This window comes from Tribolium castaneum, chromosome 3, assembly GCF_031307605.1.
Source record: "Tribolium castaneum strain GA2 chromosome 3, icTriCast1.1, whole genome shotgun sequence".
Classification (NCBI taxonomy): Eukaryota; Metazoa; Arthropoda; class Insecta; order Coleoptera; family Tenebrionidae; genus Tribolium; species Tribolium castaneum.
In genome coordinates, this window is record NC_087396.1 from 20,725,393 (window position 1) to 20,747,013 (window position 21,621).

The window sequence follows — 21,621 nt, forward strand, 5'->3', positions numbered from 1 at the left end:
GCAAGACTGTTTCGTTACTCAACAGTGACAGCCAATCATAAGCCGCCTTTTCTTATTCAAATTTAGGCAAGTTAATTAAATAAAAATCCTAAAATAGCACGAATAAAACCCACTGAAGTGGAAAATATGCTCTTCTTTGGCGCAATTATAGTTTTATTGCCAGTTTCGAAAAATTGGCGAATTGGTTCTAAAACCAGTGGTGCCAAGATCGCGCGTCAATTCCCCTAGCCGAATAAAAACAAGAGTAGTTTTAAGCCAGAAAGCCGCACATTTAAACAATTCGAAGCTCCTCCAGGACAAGTTTCCATTTTAGTCCACCTATGCCCAAAAGTGCCATGTAGGAGCACCAGTTGGTGCAACTCCCCAATTGAGGTTAGGTTCCGATCAATTTCCCACTTTCTCCCAATGATCTCAACCAAGAGCCATTCCAAACCTTCCCACTCGAAAACCCCAGAGGATGTCTCCCGAAACCGCAGTGCCATCACCCGGTTTCACCCCTACCACGGCGAAAACATAGTTTTGACTGAAGACAACACGGTGGCATACCGGCGCAAAAGCTTCCACAACGGGCTCACCTTCAGCGAGCGCCCGCTAGCCCCCGGGGAAATTTTCCTAGTGGAAATCGAGGCGAACGAAGGGGGCTGGAGCGGCCACATGCGTCTGGGGCTCACGCAGCTGAGCCCCTTGATGATAAGTCAGGACGGCGGGGCTATGCCGCCCTACGCCCTCCCCGACCTGGTGGAGAGCTACAATAAGGGGACGTCGTGGATTTACGGCATCAGCAAGGCGCATAACAAAGCCTTCGAGTATAGGAGCATGAATGTGAAGGAGAACAAGCCTAAGTATGTCTTGGCGGATAGTGATATGTTTAGGACTAGGTTTGGGAACGTGCCAATGAGTCTCTTGAGACCTTCGAGGCCTAACAAGGACGATATTTTGCCCACGGATGTTGGGAGTAGGATAGGAGTTATGTACATACCAACGGATTCCTATGAGGCTGATATGCACTATATTATCAATGGGGAGGATCAAGGGGTCTGCGTTAAACACATTCCGTACATGAATGCGCCGTTGTATGTTGTTGTTGATGTTTATGGGACGACGAAAAAAGTACGAATTGTTCAATTATATGGAGGTGAGATTTTTTTTAAGTATTGGTTTAAATATATTCAGCTGAGAACTATTAGGAAAACATTAGAGGATTTTTTTCTCATTATCAAGGTCTGAAATATGAAATAATTAAGCAATTATTACACAGAGATGAGAGACGATAGAAGATCGTCAGAAGCAGTAATAGCACATTTTTGGTGGTTAAAACTTTAATGGAAAATATCAAGGAAAAATGCTATTAATACGGAACTAGTTACATTTATTTAATGATTTTTAATTGTTTCGAAATGAACTATAACATTAATTTGTTGTAAATTACTGTCGCAGTCATCAAATTTACAGTTATAGTTTTAAGTAAAATTAATGTTTAGATCTCTTTACTTGCATATTGTTTTTGCATTAATTGTTTTTTTCCAGTTCCTACGTTACAAGCGGCTTGTCGGGACGCTATTTTATCGCATATTACGAAGAAAGCTGTGTCGTCACTACCTTTACCGAATCTCCTCAAAAAATACCTTTTGTATCAGTCTTAAATTATTGCTCTCTGTAGCTGATTTCGTTTAATTGTAAAAAGATAAGTTTAATGTATTACATTTTTGGTTAATTTCAATAAATACAGTTTTGCTACAACTCTTGTGTTTTAATTTTACCACCTACAGTGCGACCTCGATACTCCGAATAGCACTGGACTGTGTCTAACCACTGGTGCCAGGTAGTATTTTTTATAATCCCTAGATTTTGTTGCCAAAAATCCTGCCCTGGCAATTAAAATTTTGAATTTGTAGTTAGAGATTAACAGAAATAAATAAAAATATTTTGCAATGACCTAATAGTCGTGTTTTAATTTGTCTGCCAAAAAGCAAACAGTAATTAGGAATAAAAAACGTTTCCTTTGACTTGTAACTTTGCAGGATTTTGCGAAATAACCCAAGTCTGTAAGCACAATTAATAACAGGTATTTTTTGCACGACTGGTTATTAGAAAATAACCTTTTTGACATGTAATAATTGTCCCCTCTTTGATAAATACTGGATATAAAAGGAAACATCAAGTGATGAAAAAACCGTCGTTTGTAGTTATAAAAATGAAATTCTTTATTGCGTTTTTGATGTTATTAGGTGCTGTGTGGTGTGAACAGTACACCACCAAGTATGATAATATTAATGTTGATGAAATACTTGCCAGTGAAAGGTTGTTAAAAAATTATTTCAACTGTATTATGGACAGGGGGGCATGCACGCCGGATGCCGATGAATTGAAGAGTAAGTACAATAGTCTTAAGGGCCTTAAATCAGGATTAAAGGCAATTATTTTTTTTGTATGAATTTTATTCCTCATATTTTTTTTTATTATCTTATCGTTTGTAAAATAAATTAAATTTAAGTTCAAACTGTTTAAAAAATCTTTGTATACCACTGCTATAAACATATTAGAGGACTAATATCTTCCTAATTTTCCATTTTTGGCTTAATTCACATATCTGTTCAATTACATAATTACATATTTTTGTTCTTCTTTTATTTTCTACTTATTTATTATTTTATAACCAAGTAAATACCTTATTAAATAATAAAGTATAAAAACGTTTATGCGAATGAAAATTTTTGTTCAAGGAAATGTAAATTTTTATTTAATAATTTAATTGTCGTTCAAGACAAACTGAATAAATAAATAACACAAACAATTGTTTCAGTACCTACTAACAAAAAATATAGTTAGTTAGATAACTAACGAATTATTCAATTTCGACGTTTTCTTTATTTCTTTTCCATCATCTTAACTGGTATTTATATTTTTTTTAGTTTTTAGTTGTTCTTTATTATACGCCCAGGTAGTTGTGAATTATTAAATCTAGTAATGGTTCAAAACTATGAAATTATATAAAAAAATTAGAGTCTTCAAAACCAAAAGCAATAAAGCGTTCGGAAACATTTTCCCATCATCGACTTGTAAATATTTTGCCAGGTCGCAAGATTTTTTCTGCAATAATTATCTAACATCTCATGAATATTTATTTTGGGATTATTCAAAATTGGGCAACTTTTTCTGCTCACACTGGACACGAACCCGTTTTCTGCCTAAATTTGCGTAAATTATTTCAAGGCAATCAATTACAGAGCTCAATTTTTTCAACAATTTTTTATTTAATTAAAAAGTACTTATTTACAACAACACATCTACAAGGCCTTCAACTCATCTTCATGTGCCTTGACGTAGGTGTGCTCTGGATCGTATTTGGCTTCAAGTTGCTTCCACCAATCTTGCTTGTTCTTGTACAAGTGCTGGATCACAGTTTTGGCTCCTTGTTTCTGCTTGTCGGTGCATTTAGCGCAGCTGGTTTTCAAAGCATCGGGGAGGACACCTATGTAAAAATTTATTACGATTTTTTCACCAAATAAAAAAATAAAACTTACGTTTTAATTCCTCGCCGTCAGGAGTGCAGGGTTTTTTCTCCAGGAGGCAGTTGACGTAGTTTTCGGTGAGACGGTCACTTTGGAGGATTTCCTTCAAGTTGACGTTGTCGTATTTGATGGTGTATTGATCTTCAGGCCTGGCTAGAGCCACACTGACACACGCAACGAAGAAGATGACAAAGAATCGCATTTTGATTTGGTGATGATTGGATAAGTTATGATTCTGCAGCCAGTTTTGGCGTATTTATACGGTTTGAGAGCTTTGGTTGTTGTTTTTTGGACAGGTGGGGCGCCTTCTGTGAAACCCGACGTCAGCGGAAAATTTTATAAAGATTTGGATTTTACGAGTAAATAAGTCGGACTCGTGTGCAAATTAATTCCTCAAAATTAATCCTTTTAAGCATCGCAAAAATAATTATCCCTTGTTTCCTTGAACTAGGTATTTGTTTTCAAATGTGCAATTTATCCAAACAATGTCCATTTCTTTAATTGTTGTGATCATGTTTCTGTACCTCATGTTTGATTTTTTTGCCTTATGCAATTTTTTTTCTTGAAAATCTTAAAATCTATCTGCATGCCGATGGTGATTTCTGAGTTTGCATTTATCCCTTTTTTCTTATTAAAACCATATAAAAAATTGTGAAAACTGTATTTCCTTATAAAAAAAAATAGAAACGTTTTTGCATGAACGCAAAATTTTTTTAAAAAGCAAAAATGTCAAAGCGAGTATGTTGTTGTTTTTACCTTTTCCAATATCTAAGCTTGTTTTTAAAATAATATTATAATTTCAGTTTTTTTGAGAATGAAATCACCAAATTCGACAAAAATTATACTGATTTCCTCTCAAAATTTTAGACAAAATAAGCCAAAAAATTAATCAGTTACTTCGAAAATTTTGATCGTGTCTTGAAAAATTACCAATTTCTGCTGTTGTGTTTGTCGGTTAGAAACAAAATTATTTCGCAAAATTTTGGTAAAAACTGACCAAAAATCATTTAAAACTTGTCTTTTTAGTGTCTAAAGCACGTGTGTGGTGTTATTTTTTGAACCCTATCGTCAAAGAAACAAAAACATGGTAGAAAATGGTGCTAAATTTTTACTTTTGCTTTTTTGATTATTGAAGCTTTTTTTCGAAAAAATGTGCAAAAATTGATTGATTAGACAAATCTAAATGGATATTCATATTACTTTTTTGTTTCACTCAATTTCTTTTGCCAAAAAATAAACCCAAAAACCTAATTTCTACTTTTTTGTGTGTAGTTTTTTGTTTGGCATTTAAAACTATATCGAAAATTTATTAAATTAAGCCAAAAATTACGTTAACTTTTCTAAAGTTCAAGTTTGTTCATCATGTAAGAGGCAAGCTTTTTTTAATAGAAAAGTCAAATAAACAAAAAAAACTTGTCCGAAAATTTTTAAATTTTTAGTTTTTACGTGAATATTACTAAAATAAACCGAAAAATCATCACATTTAGACTGTAATTGCATTATTTTTCCTCTTTTTCGAGCATTTTTCAGTTAAAAACGCATTTATATTTAACATTTTCTTATAAAAAACTAAAATTACATGATTGTGATGAAGATACTGTAACTTTTGCTCTTTTTGATTATTATTTAAGCTTTTTTTGAAAAATTTTGCTTAAAATGACCAAAAAAGTACGAAACGAAGTTGATAATATTTTGTTTAGTACCCGATTTTAGTTGGTTTTTGATCGACATTTTGTCAAAAGATAACTGTGCTATTTGTGCAATTTTCTCTAGATTTTTTTTGTAAAAAATAAGCCAGATACCAAATCTGTGATTCTGTATCGAAAAATTACTAAATTCTTTTGGAGATTAGAAGATTTTTTTAATTTTTCGTGTGTTTTAACCGATTTCCAGTTTAAAACTTTATTATTTCGCGCAATTTCGTTAAAAACGTATCGAAAATTTATCAAATGAAGCCAAAAATGATGATAAATTTGTCTTTTTGTAGTGTTTAAAATTTGTTCGTGATGTAAGAGGCAAGTTTTTTTAATAGTAGCTTCAAGCAAACAAAAATTTTGTTCGAAATATTTTGAAATAAATTTTTAGTTTTAATGTGAAAATTGCTAAAACAAACCGAACAATCACCAAATGGAAATAAAATTACGTGCATTTTTCTTTTTTTTTACTTAAAAAAATTGTTATAAAAAACTAAAATTACAAGATTAGGGTGAAGATATTGTAACTTTTGGCTTTTTTTCACACTGTTTTTTCAGGGGTCCTCCCCGATGCCCTTAAGAGCGACTGCGCCAAATGCAGCGAAAAGCAGAAGGAAATGACGAAGAAAGTCATCCACTTCTTGAGCCACAACAAGCAGCAAATGTGGAAGGAGCTAACGGCCAAGTATGACCCTGATGGCATCTATTTCGAGAAATACAAGGATAAATTTGATTCATAATCTTGTTTGTGTACTTATACATTAGTATTGAGGTGAATAAATACATTTATGGTGATTTATTGTTTTTTTGCTCCGACAAGATTATGCAAAATTTCCTTCTGTCAAGGGCGTAGCCTTACCACGTAACAGTGTTAGTAACCGGAGAGCGAAGCTTGTTTTGGTCGAATTCATTAAAAAATTTCAGCCTACGTCAGCGGAGACGATTCTCTGAAGTGGACACTTTTTTTCAGAGAGATTAGCATCAAGTGTAAACAAAGTATAAATGGAAGTGATTAAAAACAAAACAAATTAAACAAATTAAAAACAATGCGAAAATAATTGTTGATGCAGTTTTTGATTTTTTATTCTTTATAATTTATATCATGCAGAGAAGCAGTTGTCCTCCAGACAAAAATTGTGTCAGAGGTTTCGTCGTGTTATTATTGCATTTGTCATTCTGCACGTGATGATAACATCAGATTTACCTTCATGTTTTTGTATTTTATTTTTCTTTTTGTACGAGAAATGATTTATGGTTTCAATGAAACAAGTTGGCCGGTTTCTGAATGTGTATGTCAATAAAAGTTTGTTAAAAATAAAAAAATGACTGGTTCTTATTTCTAATACACATAACTGTGCACATAATAATTTTCCTTCATTAAAATTCTTCTTTTTAAAACTTTAATACATGCTGTCTACTTTTTTAACTCACTGCATTATTTTAAACAGTAAACTTAAATATTTCCTCTATTTTTTTTCTTAAATAATAATCTTGTTTGACCTTTATTAACTTCCTTTTTGTTACGAAACTTAAAAAAAGTTGTAATTGTCGAGATATTTGAAAATTAGTCTATGTTGGGAGTACTGGATGTAATTTTTTTAATGGTAATTTTCAATTTAAACAAAACAAATACAGAATATCATATGTTCAATTATCATATTTACTTTTTTTAAGTTACTTTGACGATTTAATTGACTATTTATAATTATTATAATTAATTAAGTGCAAAAACTGATTGATTGAAAAAATGATAACAGTCATCCTGAGGTAAAAAAATGAGAGAAAAAAAAATGCGTGAACAATTTTTGTGTTACGCAGAGTGTAATAATTTTTAATATTTTCCACTACATCAAAATAATTGCATATTTGTTTGTTTAAAAAAAACGAAATAAAATAATAAAAAACTGTTTTCTTACTGTAATTATCACTTGCGTAAGTGAAGGACGACAAAGAAACCGCAGAAATATTGTCACAGGTCGTTAAATATTGTAATTGTTTATTAAATATTAAAATTTAAAGAGTATTTGGTTGAAAAAAAATAATAATAAATACATAAAAAATGTCTACATTTAAAAATTAATTAATTATTCAATATTTATTAGATATAGGAAATTTTAATATATTCTACGAATGAAGAAAATCTCAAGAAAAGTGTTTATTTGACGATGAAACGGAAAATTTTTGCGAAATTTCTGGAAACATTATTATGAGGAATTTACCATTCTTTATAAAAATTGCATGTCTAAGTAGAACATTAAAACAAATTTCCAGAAATTTTTTTCTTCAAAAATGATTTAATTTTTTCTAAAATTTGCTTGAAAGCTATCAAGTGGTCACTTACAATCAGAATCACCTTACACAGGGTGTCTCACCTAAGAATTTCGAGCTTAATATCTCAGTAATTTCTCGACGAATTGTAATGAAATTTACAATGCTCATATTTTAGGAGCTGGTTTCCAATTAGAAGCAAAAAAAAGCATTCTAACATACGTGTCTTTTATTTAAAATTAAGCTCAATTAGGTAACCAAATCACTCGACTGGTGCAACGAAAAATATAGATTTTTTTAGGACGACTTTACCTTTACCTTCTAAAGTATCTGTATTTTAAATTTCGTAAAAATCCGTTGGTAAATAATTGAGTTATCGGGCTTGAAAGTATTAGGTGAGACACCCTGTATATCATTATTATGTAACTGTGCTTAGTTGATTAATGATCATAAAGAGTATTTCATCAACCTGCCATCTATCGATAAACAGTAGAATGCAACTGCCAATATTTTAACAACAAAGCGCAGATTTCTAATTACTTAATCAAACTTTTAAAATTACCTACGTAATAAATAAAAACTGGTAATTCCTGAAAAAAGTAGTTTAGGTATAGGTATCAAAAACTATATCTACCTATTTATTTATTTGGTATTTTCAAAAATGCAGAAGAAGAGTTCCAGGGAAAATAATACAGTGTGGACAATTTTACGTTAGATTATTTTACCTTGGACCATAGACATATTTTCTATGTTCCCTGTTAATTAGAGAATTTGCATTATATTCACAAAAGAGCAAAAATTTAGCACCTCATTCGTGCAATACAAATTTTTATTAAAAAACATGTACAGTATTTAAGTTTAATTAAAAATTATTACTGACAATAACTTATTTTTTGTTAGAAACCCCCAGAATCCTGTGCTACAGATCATAAATAATTAGTGTCTTGACACAGTCTTTATTAGTTTATTACAGACACCCGGTATAAGGAACTGTAGAAAAATTCTAGAAAAAAATATGTGTACTGTGCAAAAAATAAACGCTCATTTGGGTCATTTCTGTGTGACTTTTAGTTTCCGATAAAAAAAAAGAAATATTATTTAATTATTTGTCGAGAGAGAGAGTTTTTTTCTTTTATACTTTTACAATTTCCGGCTCCACTTTTATTTTCCAAGTCAGATTTTTTTTGCTAAGCACTAAATAAAACAAAATTGTGTAAAAAAACATTTATTTTATCGAACAATGTATAAAATTTTAACAAAAAACAATAAATAAAAAAATCCAAACATAAAAAAACTCAGTAATGCTCCTGGGGCGCCTCCTCCTCCTCCTGGTAGTGCTGCTGCTGGTGCTGTGGGGCCGTTTTATGCACCACAGCATTGAACCCACTGTGCTTATCCGCAGTGTACTCCACTGTCCTCACAGACCCATCCGGTTCCACCACGGAGTACTGCCCCTTGACCACATCACCGTCTCGGCTCTCCTGCTGACTCTTGATATCCCCCGTGTGGTAGTCGCTCACGCCGTACTTGAACGTGTACTTGGGGGGAGCCTTGAAGAAAGTGAGCAGTCGACGAGTGAAAACAACATCTGTGCGATATGAAACGAAGAAAGTCAACTCACGTAGTAATCGATGATGTGGTCCTCCTCGTGCTCTTCTTGCTGGTGGTGGTGCTGGGGAGTTTCGTACTGAAGAGCGTTCGCGTCTTCCTCCTGGTACACCACCTTGGCCGTTGATCCCACGGCCAACACAAACAACAAGACCATTAGCTGGAACGGAACTGATCTAGATTTGGCTGTTTTTGCGATTATTTAATTGCCGAAGAAAGTGAAGAGAATACGAAAGTGAGTTTTTTGGTCACGTAACAGCAGATGTTTGTATGCGGACAGCGAAGACAAGACAAATGAGAGTGCGTGACGGTTTTACACATTCCGGATTTAGAGCAAAATTAACTGCCGGGGGAAATACCTACTCATCTTCATTTTTTTTAACTAAATCAAATTACCCAATTTTTTTTTGCATTTGTTTTTTTTTGTTATTTTATTATTATTTTACCATCTATTGTTTTTGGTAAATTTTTCACAGTTGTACTTTTCGTCATTACAAAAAAAATTGAAAAAATGTTCAGCTGTAGTCAAAAATATTCAATATTATTGTTTATATTGAGTCTTTGCTATTAAATATTTTACAGTTCTATAATTTTTTGCAATTAACAATATTTAATTAATTTTAAGACGCTATTTTCTATTATTTCTATCCAGATTTGTTCTATAATTGTGAAAGAAAGGGCCTTATAAAGGGCGGTTTACAGAAAGCTTTGTTAAAATTTAATTCATTGTTATAGGTTAACAAGGCTAATGGTCAATTTGATCATGTGATCAGTTAATCACGCATTTATTTGCGAATTAAATTAATGACGATCCTAAAGGCTGGTTTACAGAAAGCTTTGTTAAAATTTAATTCGCTGTTAAAAGTTAACAACGCGAATGGACCAATCAAATTGGTTCAAAGTGGTCACGTGATGAGTTAAAAACTACGCCAGGAAAAAATAGCACTCGACCAAGAAAAAATTAAGTTTGTTTTTTGTGTATATTTAACTAAATGGTAAATTAACTCGAATTAGTTAGATTACTAATTAATTAGTTCTTATTGGCCATTTACTTTGCAAATGTCAAATTAATGGCCAATTTGATTACAGTTAAATGTATAAGCTGCAAAATGTGAGCTACACAACGAATAAACTTTATTATTTATTTAATATTTTTTTGGGGGCTAGTGACAACTTTTTTAAGTATTTTTTACACAAAATACTTATTAAGCATCGTTTCTTTCAGAATAGAAATAATTAAAAAAATTCATTGACGTAATGCATATTTATTTTATAAATTATTTTTAATAATAATAATAATAATAATAATAATAATAATTTATTAGACAGCAAGGAAATTTTACAATATGGAATAAATAAAGGAAATATTACAGCTTTTTTTACATTTAGGTTAAATGAGACATCAGTAAAATAAGTGTTTAACATAACTATTTGATTCAAATAAACAACTGTATAAAGAAGAATTATTGAAGATAATTCTTATAATATTTTTTTATTAAATGTAAGGAATAAAATTAAAAGAATTCTGAAAAAATGCAGGTCCATAAAGAAAATAGTAAATGGGTCTAAAAATGAGCCTATTTTTTATATTTGATGGTAATTTTTAATATTGAAAACAGAGGCAAACAATTTTATAAAAAAAGAATTTGTTATGTTCTTATGACATTATTTAGAAAAAAAAAAAAAATATATATATATATATATATACAATTTACAATTTACAAAACCTTAAAATAATCATTGGAAAAAAATTAGGATAAAATAAAATTAAAAATTCTTTGTACATACACTAACTGAATTTCTTTTACTGGAGCGCTTTCTGCATGCAATTGTAAAAGTCTTTCAAAGTTTAGCATTTTAAACGATTTTCAACTAAATATGAAACATGTGAAAAATTAACAAAATTAATACAAACTGTTTTAAAAAAAAATAGGTTGTATTTTTTATTTATAAAAAGTTTGATGAAAACTTCCTACCTTAAAAGCGCCCATTTCTCCGGAATCCCCTGGGAATTATTTTGCACGAAAAGCACGAAACCGCCGAATGATGGGAGAAATTGATGCCCACTTCTTTTATATGCTTTCTTCTGCTACAGCCAGGGAAGGAAGGATATGTGCTATTGGTAATACATTAGACAGAGATGAAAGTAGGTTATTAGATCTTGAAGCGTTAAAGGTATACAAAGATTTCTATCTGTTTGGTTTCCTTCTTTTGCACATATCGACGAATCACACTTGCATCACTAACAATGCTGAACTATGCAAAGTAGATGAAGAGTTGCAAATTTGCATAAAACGCTCGAATAAATTCGACATTCACCAATTTGAATTCTAGCGAGAAAAACAATCTGTTTTTGCTTAATTGGCTAATTGCATGTCTTTACACTCTGTTTTGCAATAATTACGTGCAAGTTCATTACCACAGAGAAAACAACCAAATTGTCAATCAAAACGCCAAAAATTCCAGTCGAAAAGTCAAAAATGAAATTGTGCAGCATTTGCGGCCAAAAATTCAAAAAGTCCGAGCTCCTCCAAAGCAGCGACGATGAGTACTTCTGCAAGGAGTGCTTCAAACTCGAGTATTGTGCAGGTAAACCCCCGAAAACACATAAAACTTTCCTGATTTCTTCCAAGTGAAATCGCCAGAGCAGATGGCAAACAATACTGTTTGACTTGTCTCGAATTTCAGTCTCGGCGAAGAAAAAACCGCCAGTGGCGAACAAATACGAGGGAGATTTGGCCAAAACGCCCACAGTCATGTTCCCGCTTGACGAACTAGCCAGGATCAGACGCAACAGGGAAATTAAACGGAACACAGTCCCTTCGAAACGGTAGCGCATTTGGTTGGTTTTTTTCTTGCTATGTTTGAAAATTCAGGCCCTTGCAGTGCCCCCACATCCACTGCAATCGCTACGTCAGCATTTATGACCTCAACGCTCACTTCCAGCACGAGCACATGGAAGTGCCCATTGCGGAAACGGCCCTTGATGCCCGAAATCCGCTCACTTTTCACCCGAAAGACATCCGCTACGGGGTCAAACAATGCCTCATTCTTCTCAACGTCGTTCCGCAAAACGACGACACGGAAAACACCGGAAGGTAATAGCACTAATAACTAACCAGTTTTGTTTGCAACAAACAGTGTTTAGAAAAAGTTTAGAAAAGTTTAAAAAGAAAAAATTCTATTTAAAAAACAGAGAACGCTCATTTGAGTCATTTCTGTGTGACTTTTATTAAAATCGAAGCTAATAAATTTTTTGGTGCACTTTAAAAAACTCAGAAAAGTTCTAAAAACGTGGAAAAGTGCATAAAACGTTAATGAATGGACTTTGAAAAATATTATCCGTTCACGATTGTTTTAAATTCTCAGCAGGCGTAGATATATTTTTGTTAGGTTGGCCTCAGGTCCTGTCGGCACAGATTACCAACTGGTACACAAACGGCTCTACATCAGGCCTCAAAAATGCCACTGTACCGCGAGGGCACTTTTGCAATTTTTTATTTTATTCCCATATTTACCTTACCTTAGAATTGTCATATTTGTTGAAAAAATTCCAAGTTAGGAGAAAATATAAGTACATCAACAACTTTCGTCCTGTTTTACTTTTGCGATCATTTAACAATTATTTTTAGACCAATAATTTTTCTAAAAATAACGTCTTTGAAATATTTAAATAAATAAATTAATCTTTCTCTTTACAAAAGCAGTAAATACTAACGACTTAAAATTATTTTCAAATATACAGAGTGTTTTTCCAGAGATGCGCTTCAATACAAACTTGTGTTTTTTAAATGGAACGCACTTTTTATTGATTTTTGGACATCAGAACTTATGGCTGAGTACCAACTTTCAGATGAAAGGTCAATATTTTTAATATGGGGTTTTATATACTTTTTATACTTTTTCGCATTTGTTATCAATTAATAAAATTACGTCAAAAAGTTTTAGAGTTATTAGAAGATAAATGCTCCAGGAATAGCCAAAAATTGTGAAATTTAATAAATCTTTTAAAATCTAAAATCTATTGACTTTTTTGGTGCACTTTAAAAAACTCTGAAAAGTTCTAAAAACGTTGAAAAGTGCATAAAACGTTAATGAATGGACTTTGAAAAATATTATCCGTTCACGATTGTTTTAAATTCTCAGCAGGCGTAGATATATTTTTGTAAGGTTGGCCTCAGGTCCTGTCGGTACTGTCTTTATGACGTTGTCTTGTCAAAAATTCGCTGTGTTGTCAGTTCTACTGCTTATTAATTTAAAATGTCGAAAATAATTTCTGTTGATAAGAAAGTGTGCATCAAAAGATGCTTTGAAGGATGCAAAAAAACAGACCCGACTTTTTTAACTAATGATAATGAGTAGAATAACAATAAAAACGTATTCAATTATTTATTTAAAAAACGAAGCAAACTTACAACAGTCCTTGGTTGTCATCAATTATAACCCAAAATAAATTTCTTATGACAACTCACAGTACTGCCAAATAAAATGTCAGATTTTCATAGATAGTCCGAATTTAAAACAATCGTGAACGGTGTAGTTTCCGATCAAAAAAAAAACAGAGTTCAATGAATACTGAAAATAATATAAGTAGAAAATAATTTCTGTCAACTAGCCAGAAGCCTTCGCTGCCGGTGACTGTCGCTGTTCTGATCTCGCGGATCGCCTCAGCTCAGCTGGGGGATGAAGAGGAAATGCTAATGCAAGAGGAAAACTCTGGGATGGTTTCGGGAAACAACGACAAAATTATCATCTGGACAGCATCGAATGTTTTGTGCGATTATAGTTACACGGTGGCGGTTTCAACAGTTACGGAGAATGTGAGGGTTAAGCATTATGGGCCCATTTTGCAATTGGGGGGCAGTACGAAGACGTTGTGTATGGAGGGGCAGTGCTTGATTTTGAGTCATTTCCACTTTATGGGGATGTCTGAGAATGGGATAAGGCCGCTTCGCTTGGACGTTATCATACATTCAGAAGATTGATTTATTTGAGTTGAATAAAATTTCGTGTTTTTTTTAATTATTATTATGTAAACGGTTGGTTATTTTTTTCGCTTCCAGCATAGGAAGCTACAGGCGACTAATATTTCCACTTTCCAATTTCGGAAGTTAGGACAGTTTTGTTTTACTTTTTTACTATCTCCGATAAGAAATTGAGCTGTTAGGCCATTACCTATACTAGACACAGTACAAAGAAGGGGTAATGGAATTATTTGACTTTGCCTGATGGGGTTTTAAGGGGAATACGACCGTTTGTGAGGAACACCATCGTAAACGATTTTAGAAATACCTCGAAAATGTATAAAAAAATTATTTGAGGTTTTCGTCAGGTGACAAATTACAGTGTAATTTAAAAATTAATAAAAAATTTCTCCTGACAGTTATTTCAGCAATACAGGGAAGATATTTATTGTTATGATTAGGCTTAGAGGTTTATCATCGATCTTTAGCCAGACATAAGTCCATTGCTGGGTCAATTTCGGTTGGTAACAGACATATAGTGCTTCAGAAAAACTTTGTTATTGTGTGAATATTTAAACTTTTGAATAAATTTTAATATACAATTATTTATTATTATTATTACCGTAACCCTCCCTAATAAACCTCTTCAATAAAATACTTGATATTATCAACAATTTTCGATAAAATAACATAATAATTCCCAGTTACAGGATAAATGTGAGTGTAATGTTTTTTGTTTTCTATGAAACATTAATTATAAACATACATCGTTTGTTGTATTTTAATTAGGTTTTAAGGTCGTAAATTAATTCGCAACACAGGTCCAAAATTCATTTAATAATAGCACAGAATAGCTATATGTATTTACTTTTGTTTGAAACATAATATACAAAAAAAATACACCAGAAAATAACAGATGTGTTTGTTTTTGACAAGATACCAAAGTAGATCTGAAAATTGTTGCCAACTCATTTTACGCATTTTTTTCGTCACAAATAACACAAATTTCAGTCAGAAATAGTTTAGTCGGTGTTTTTATGTTTAATTCAAAAATGTTGGCATATGTGACTTTATGAGTAAGTTTTCTTTTCCTTTCTTACACAGTGTAATTATTTTTATAAAAAAAGCTTGTTTTCTTGAAGCCATCAGAAGCGGAAATTTAAAGACAGAAAAGATTATTAGGTCCCGTGAAAGTTTTATTTAAATTTCATTTCTTAGAACGGCAATAATTTCAAAGGTAATTACTAATTAATATTGTCTACGTATCGTTTAGCAAGGAAAAAAAGGACCAAAAATTTATTTTATTCAGATCAGAGGAACATAAATAAAAACGCAAGTATATATTGGATATAAAAAAATGTTTATTAATTGGTAAAAAAAATTTTTTGTTAATAAATAGAGTCGTAGCAGTGATTTATCAATATTAGAAAACGGTATAGTTTGCCAACAACTGGCCAGTCGCCCCTTATTTACACTCTTGTAATAAAATTGACAAAAACTGATGCCTGCGTTCAAATATCTCAACGATATCTTTTACAATTTTACCCCAATTACTGTTCACATTGTCACGTAAATTCATGAGGTCACAAGTAGGGAGCAATTAAAAATGTAGAAGTGCGTTCGATTTAAAATCTGCTACTTATTTTTTTTTCGCTAATTATCTGAAGAAAATACGCGTAATCTGGTATAAAATTTATCTGACTTTTTGGTGGAAACTTTTTTTTAATTCTTGCGTCTTTGTCTGTAAGTGAAAAATTACCAAAAAAATAGAGGAGATACCTTTCTAATGTAGTCAGGCGTCTAAAATGCAAAGAATTTTTAATAAAAAACCGCCATTTTCTTAGGTGCGCAAATTTTAAATTCGGAAATGTTAGCAAATGTGACTCAATAAGTAAGTTGTTTTTTCTTTTTTACATCGTGAAAATATTTTACGGAAAAGGGTCATTTTTTAAGCCATCAGAAGCGGTCAAAAATTACGTCTCGTAGTTTCTTTTAAATTTCATTGCAAGAAATGGATTTAAAACTCCACGTACAGTGGCAGTAGTTTGAAGAAATATCGATATTGTTAATAATAATACGATTATCATCATGCTTTATTATGATGTTTGGGAAGGAAGAAAGGACAGATCTGATGAGGAACAAAAACAAAAACGCAAATATTAGGTATAAAACAAAATGTTTATTAATGGTAAAAAATTAAAAATAAAAAGTACGGAACAGAGGTCTATGAAAATATTTTCCTGAAAAGGACTTTCAATGAAAATTAATCGTTTCGACATAAAATCCTAGTCCATTTATATACATTTACTGAGGTATTATAACTTGGATATTATAATAAATAGTCACGTTACATAACGAACAAATGAATTAATCGGCTGATATGCTGGAGCTGGGCGAAGCCCTGTCCCTTTTACTTTTTTTACTTTTCGCCTTGTCTTTCTTCTTCGACGAATTCGAATGACTACTGGACACGGAATCAGCCGGTGAGGAACTATTGGAATGATCCTGGAGCAAATCTCTCAAACTGGACAAATCGTCATCTTCCGCTTCAACCTCGACCGAATCGCTCGGCCTGGCCTCGCACGACTTCTTCGGCGTCCCTCCGCCTGCAAAAAACCGTCACATTGCACCAACTTTACCAAAAACCCAATTACTTTTCGACTTCTTGCTCCCGTTTCGCTTCTTCTTCTTCCCCCGCTTATTCCCCGAGTTCCAGTCCATGTCGTCCTCGTCATCACTCGGCACTCCACTGAACGACGAGTTCTCCCGCTCCTTCGTGCTGCTCGCCACTCGCCTCGTCGCGTTCCTGAACCTGTTGCGCCCCATGCCCATGCACGTCTCCAAATGGGGGGCGAAGCGCGTGGCGGCCACCGCGCGGTCGCAATTGGGGCACACGCAGTCCTGCGTCTTCTTCACGTCCTGCTGGGTGAACACATCGGCCTCGGCGTCCTCCTCGTCGCCCTCCTCCTCCTCCATGTCCACCTCGTACGCGTTGGTCTTGTACTTGCGGTGCAAGTCGAAGATTATGCCCAACGTGAGCTCGTCGATCACGTTATTGAGGAAACTCTCCACAGACGTGCGCAAAATCTCCTTGTTCGAGACCAGTTCGTGGAAATCCTTCGCCAGCTTCGACAGAAGCTGCTTGTCGTCCAGCTTCTGGGACTTTGACATTTTTTTGAAAATGCCGCCTTTTGACTAACCTCAAAACTGACGAAACTTGCACTCACTATTAACGCAACCGCACGGTTTTACGGGTTTGTAACTACGGGGGAGTGGCGGTGAAGTGATCACAAGGGCCTACAAGACGCTGATTTGCAATAAAATCCTCATTATTGCCGATTTGTGAAGTTCGGAACCAACTTTAGGTTGGCACGTCGATTTGGGGATTTTTGCGGACGGGCTCGAACGAGCCTTGGACCGAATCAAGAAATTCAAAATCGATCATTTTCCTCACTTTTCGTTCCGTCACGTAATTAACTATTACCCCCATCGTGACACTGGCCAGTTGGCAAAATTAATAAATAATTGTTTGATTGGTTTTGTAAAATTCGGGCGCGTGGGAATTCACGCGCCGTCGTGGAACCCGCGCAATTATGACAGTTGAGTGTTTTGGACAAAAAAGTTTTACCCAACGTTTAGGTAAGTGTTTTTGCCATAATTTCCCAGGAAAGATGTTGGTTGTAGGCCTTTTTGACCATGAATATCACGTGTATAATCTGTAGCGATTTAATTTTACCAACGTCCGATATTTACACCACACCGTGCGGTCACATTTTCCACTATGCTTGTCTGATTCAGTGGCTCGAAAGGGCCCAAAGTTGCCCCCAATGCAGGCGCAAAACCACGGAAAAGTCCGTGCATAGGGTGTACCTGAACGTAAATAATGCCGAGGACGACACTGATCCAGCGACATTGCAGTACAAAATCGACGGTTTGCAGTTTCAGTTAACACTCAAAGACAAAGACGTGCAAAATTATTCGGCGAAATACCAAAAGGCCAAGGGCCAGCTACTAGCTTTAAGGTGGGGTTGGTTTAGTTAAAACAATCGAAAGCATAAAATAATTCCAGAACGGAGGTACAAGAACTAGAAAGTAAGGCCAGAACGCATGATTCTATCGTAAATGCCTTGAAGGACCAAATAACGTATTTTAAAGAGAAGGCGAAAGAGAAGGAGAAGCTGTCAGAGGCGTACATGAAGCTTAAGAACACGGTCAAGAAATACGAAAGTGTTGAGAGGGCCATTAGCGGCACCAGAGAGGCGGTGACTGAAATGATCAAGAACGAAAGTGATATCGAATCCCTGGCACTTTTGGCAGCAACGTTAAAAAAGTTTCTAAATTATTCAATTACACGCACATTGTCTTTAAACCATTTTTTAGAACTTTAATTGACGTTGAGGAACGGAAATTAAATGCGGAACATAGGATTAAGCAAATGCAAACTGAACTAACTAAATATAAAAGGGATAATGCTTCACTCCGCTCACAAGTTCAAGAATTAAGGTTGAGAGTCACTGTTTTATATTTTTTCTCAAAATTGAGTCTTGCAGAAACAACGAAGAACGACGTGCCTTGGAAGACAAGGAAGAAAATGCAACCAAAAAAGTCAATTCTCCCGATAAAAGTCTCATTTTTCAATCAGTTGACGATACTTCAATTGACTCGCCATCAGTTGTGGTAATTATTTGCATTGGGGGCGCGTTTTTTGAGAAACTAGTTTTGTTTAAGCTTGTTTTCTGATCTGTACCAACGATTAGTTCAAAAAATACTGGATGTCCCGTATTAAAAATAAAATGATCCATTTTTTTTAAACACTGCGGTGTTTAAAATCGACTGCAACTTTTCCAATTATATTCTTTGACGCGAAAACTGTACATTTTACAAAAAAAATTTCAAAAGACAGCAAAATTTCAAATAATAATTGAAATAACAAAACCACTAATTTGTGATACACAAAGTTATGAAATGGGAGTCCTGTTATGCCGTTTTTATCGCCCACTTGATTTACTTGAAGTGCATAAATTAAAAATGTTTTTATTATACACAGTGTTGTAGTTATACAGGGTGGTAAACCTGATATTTTTTAAGAACAACGTATGCATTTTCTCATTAGTTTTTATATAAAAAATAATGGAACAGTGTTAAACTATTATAGGTCTGTTTTTTCTGTTTCAGAATTATTCAAGTTTTTGTTACAAAAAAAATTCACTGTGAAGCCGCCTATGAATATCTTTTGACAAATTTGCAAAAGAAAAACTTAGAATACTTTGTACATCTGTTTTCACCTGTCAATAGCATGTTTGATAAGCGGGATTTTTATAGGAAAAAATATTTCTTTAGAAATTAATTTTCACAAAATGTCAGATTTATTTTAATTTTATGACGCTCAAAGTAATGTAAAAATAAATCTTAATGTTATCACAGCCAAACGAATGTTAAAAGAATTTAATAATCTTTTTAACGATTTTTTTAATCTTTTAATAAGCAGAATATGAATTGTTTAAGATTTCGCTCGTAAGCGGGCTGTGGTTTTGCCAAAAATTATTTTCTCAAAAAATTGTGCGCAAATTAGTTTCGGCCAAAACTTACCCCGCACATTTTTTAGATAAAACACGTTGAAGATATTTTAAAATCCACCTCCCCGTACCTGTCTCTGAAATCAAGTGGCTTCAATTTGGACATGGTTTCAAGTTCCAAGCTGCGCTCAAACGTGAACCAAGTAATTTTCTTTCAAATTGTTTGCCATAGTGTTGATTAATGTTTTCTCAGAAGTCCATTTTCAAAAAACCTTTGGCGGCCATGCCACAAAGGCCCAAAGCCGACGACCTCGTCTACAACGGCTTGGGCGGCCACAGCAGGGAAGAGGTCTTTCCTAGACCATCAATGGTCAGCCTGAAACGACGCAGGTGTGAACCCAGCAGCACCTTAGTCAAATCACGAAGACTGGCACCGAATAAAAAATGATTGTTTTTTTTGTATACTTTATTTTGTTTATTTGGTATGACAATATATATTTAAAATAAGTCACACTGCGATTTTTTGTGGCGCGTTCGCGCTTTTCCTCAGACTTTTCAACCTGTGACCGCAATAAATCCTCAGTAAAACGCTCGTGAATACGAGAGTTATGCCAAACACCCCGGCTATAGTCACATGGTGGTTGTAGATAATACAGCTCAGGAGCACACTCAAGCCTTGTCTTATTGTGGTAATTATGGCAAAAATCAAAGGCCCGAACTTGGCAATCGTACTAAAAATAAATAGCTGTCCAGCCGCTGAACACACAGATAGTAGGAGACAATCCACAACGAACTGTGGGTATTTCAACATGAAATGGAACGACTTGAAGAACACGTCTTGTTGCAGCAACGAAACGGCCGTAAAAACGCAAGAAAATAAATTAACACAGCACATCATCTGAACGGGTTTAATCTTATAAGACTTGAATAAAGCTTGTTGCCAGTTCGAGGTAAAACTATCAAAAACTATGTATAAAATTAGTAAAAAAGCGCCTGATAAAGTTGTGATAGCCGAATCCGCGCGATCGTTCCCCACATCAAGCATAAACATCAACATCCCTACCGACAAAATAACAGAAGTTACGTATTCGTAATACTCGTACTTAGTTTTCGAGATAATCCTCCCCATTAGCATCACAGGAATAGTTTTAGCGGCTTTTGCCAACACTTGGTGCGGAAACGACACGTATTTCAGCGCCTCGTACTGGCACCACGAGCTCATAATATTCGAGAAGGAACAAAAGGCGTATTTGTATAACGGACACCGGTGTCTGGTCTGTTTCGTACAAAAAATGTAAACCCCCGACATGCAAAACGCCAGCACTCGATTAACAAACACCAGAAACTGCGAGTCTTTAAAATACTCAGTCTCGGCGCCACTTTGGTACTTTTGCGTCATGACTTTCTCCTGCAAAACGCCCCAAGTCAAGTAGGACACTTGCAGGCCGAAAAAATGAAACATGATCGAGATTATCTCCTGACTTGTTGAGCGCTGAATCACAGTGGGGGCAGTTCCCGAAGCGCTCGACTCGTCCTCCCCGAAACACGTTTGAATGCCTCGGAAACACCAACCGTCGCCCCCTCGGTTGATGTAGTTGGTTTTTCGGACGTATTTGTAGGTTAAATAGCCCGGGATGAATAAAGTGGCGTAGCCGAGGATGTTCATCAAGCCATGGACGAGCCAACTGTACTCTTCTGGGGTTTGTTGGACGAGGGACGATGCCGATAAAGCCTTGTTCAGGAGGCAGAGGGCTGTCACCGAACTTAGCACTATGAAGGCGATTTTGAAGGGGGCACTGGTCGCCATTTCGGCGATTTTGGGGCTTGAAGGGACTAGGCGGACTTTAGGCGCATGTTAGGCGAGATTAAATGATAAAAATGTAAATAAACATTTGGGTCTTAACCACACTTTTGAACTGTCACTGTCAACAAAGTGACAGCATAGTATAGTAAATAGACCACTAACAATACACGTAACATTTGAGGGTTGCTCTTTTTTTCTTTTCAGTCTTTTCAGGAAAAAAGTTAGAATGAGGCACAAAGCCAGAAAAAATCATTT

General features: G+C 34.3%; 8 protein-coding genes across 9 annotated transcripts; 4 read left to right on the top strand and 4 right to left on the bottom strand.

Moving 5' to 3' along the window:
* Positions 1-153: 153 nt before the first annotated feature.
* LOC658621 (uncharacterized protein) lies at positions 154-1,740 on the top strand. Its single transcript, XM_964996.5, has 2 exons — positions 154-1,135; positions 1,528-1,740. The coding sequence occupies exons 1-2, from the start codon at positions 406-408 to the stop codon at positions 1,641-1,643; spliced, it is 846 nt and encodes a 281-aa protein (XP_970089.1). The 5' UTR covers positions 154-405; the 3' UTR covers positions 1,644-1,740.
* Positions 1,741-2,194: 454 nt separating this feature from the next.
* Csp19 (chemosensory protein 19) lies at positions 2,195-5,946 on the top strand. Its single transcript, NM_001045811.1, has 2 exons — positions 2,195-2,372; positions 5,765-5,946. The coding sequence occupies exons 1-2, from the start codon at positions 2,195-2,197 to the stop codon at positions 5,944-5,946; spliced, it is 360 nt and encodes a 119-aa protein (NP_001039276.1).
* On the bottom strand, positions 3,231-3,751 carry Csp20 (chemosensory protein 20). 2 transcript variants are annotated; one of them, XM_008201895.3, is made up of 2 exons: positions 3,525-3,751; positions 3,231-3,472 (listed from the first exon to the last, which is right to left on the bottom strand). In XM_008201895.3, the coding sequence occupies exons 1-2, from the start codon at positions 3,712-3,714 to the stop codon at positions 3,288-3,290; spliced, it is 375 nt and encodes a 124-aa protein (XP_008200117.1). In that variant the 5' UTR covers positions 3,715-3,751; the 3' UTR covers positions 3,231-3,287. The 2 variants fall into 2 exon arrangements, with proteins under 2 accessions (XP_008200117.1, NP_001039274.1); NM_001045809.1 differs by having other exon boundaries at positions 3,289-3,472; positions 3,525-3,714.
* Positions 5,947-8,683: 2,737 nt separating the features above from the next.
* Positions 8,684-11,212, bottom strand: LOC658761 (cuticle protein 7). Its single transcript, XM_965123.4, has 3 exons — positions 11,059-11,212; positions 9,096-9,242; positions 8,684-9,024 (listed from the first exon to the last, which is right to left on the bottom strand). Exons 1-3 carry the CDS (start codon positions 11,071-11,073, stop codon positions 8,770-8,772), a joined length of 417 nt encoding a protein of 138 aa, XP_970216.2. The 5' UTR covers positions 11,074-11,212; the 3' UTR covers positions 8,684-8,769.
* A 288-nt stretch (positions 11,213-11,500) lies between these two features.
* Positions 11,501-14,104, top strand: LOC103314849 (hypothetical protein). Its single transcript, XM_008201936.3, has 4 exons — positions 11,501-11,671; positions 11,771-11,912; positions 11,959-12,180; positions 13,698-14,104. The coding sequence occupies exons 1-4, from the start codon at positions 11,563-11,565 to the stop codon at positions 14,065-14,067; spliced, it is 843 nt and encodes a 280-aa protein (XP_008200158.1). The 5' UTR covers positions 11,501-11,562; the 3' UTR covers positions 14,068-14,104.
* Positions 14,105-16,205: 2,101 nt separating this feature from the next.
* LOC103314850 (SAGA-associated factor 11 homolog) lies at positions 16,206-17,428 on the bottom strand. Its single transcript, XM_008201937.3, has 2 exons — positions 16,701-17,428; positions 16,206-16,652 (listed from the first exon to the last, which is right to left on the bottom strand). Exons 1-2 carry the CDS (start codon positions 17,215-17,217, stop codon positions 16,414-16,416), a joined length of 756 nt encoding a protein of 251 aa, XP_008200159.1. The 5' UTR covers positions 17,218-17,428; the 3' UTR covers positions 16,206-16,413.
* Positions 17,429-17,559: 131 nt separating this feature from the next.
* On the top strand, positions 17,560-20,073 carry nopo (no poles). The gene is made up of 7 exons (XM_008201939.3): positions 17,560-17,685; positions 17,731-18,068; positions 18,116-18,376; positions 18,427-18,549; positions 18,597-18,723; positions 19,652-19,765; positions 19,816-20,073. Exons 2-7 carry the CDS (start codon positions 17,743-17,745, stop codon positions 20,008-20,010), a joined length of 1,146 nt encoding a protein of 381 aa, XP_008200161.1. The 5' UTR covers positions 17,560-17,685; positions 17,731-17,742; the 3' UTR covers positions 20,011-20,073.
* sll (slalom) lies at positions 20,011-21,519 on the bottom strand. The gene has a single exon (XM_008201938.3). The coding sequence runs from the start codon at positions 21,367-21,369 to the stop codon at positions 20,071-20,073; it is 1,299 nt and encodes a 432-aa protein (XP_008200160.1). The 5' UTR covers positions 21,370-21,519; the 3' UTR covers positions 20,011-20,070.
* Positions 21,520-21,621: the final 102 nt, after the last annotated feature.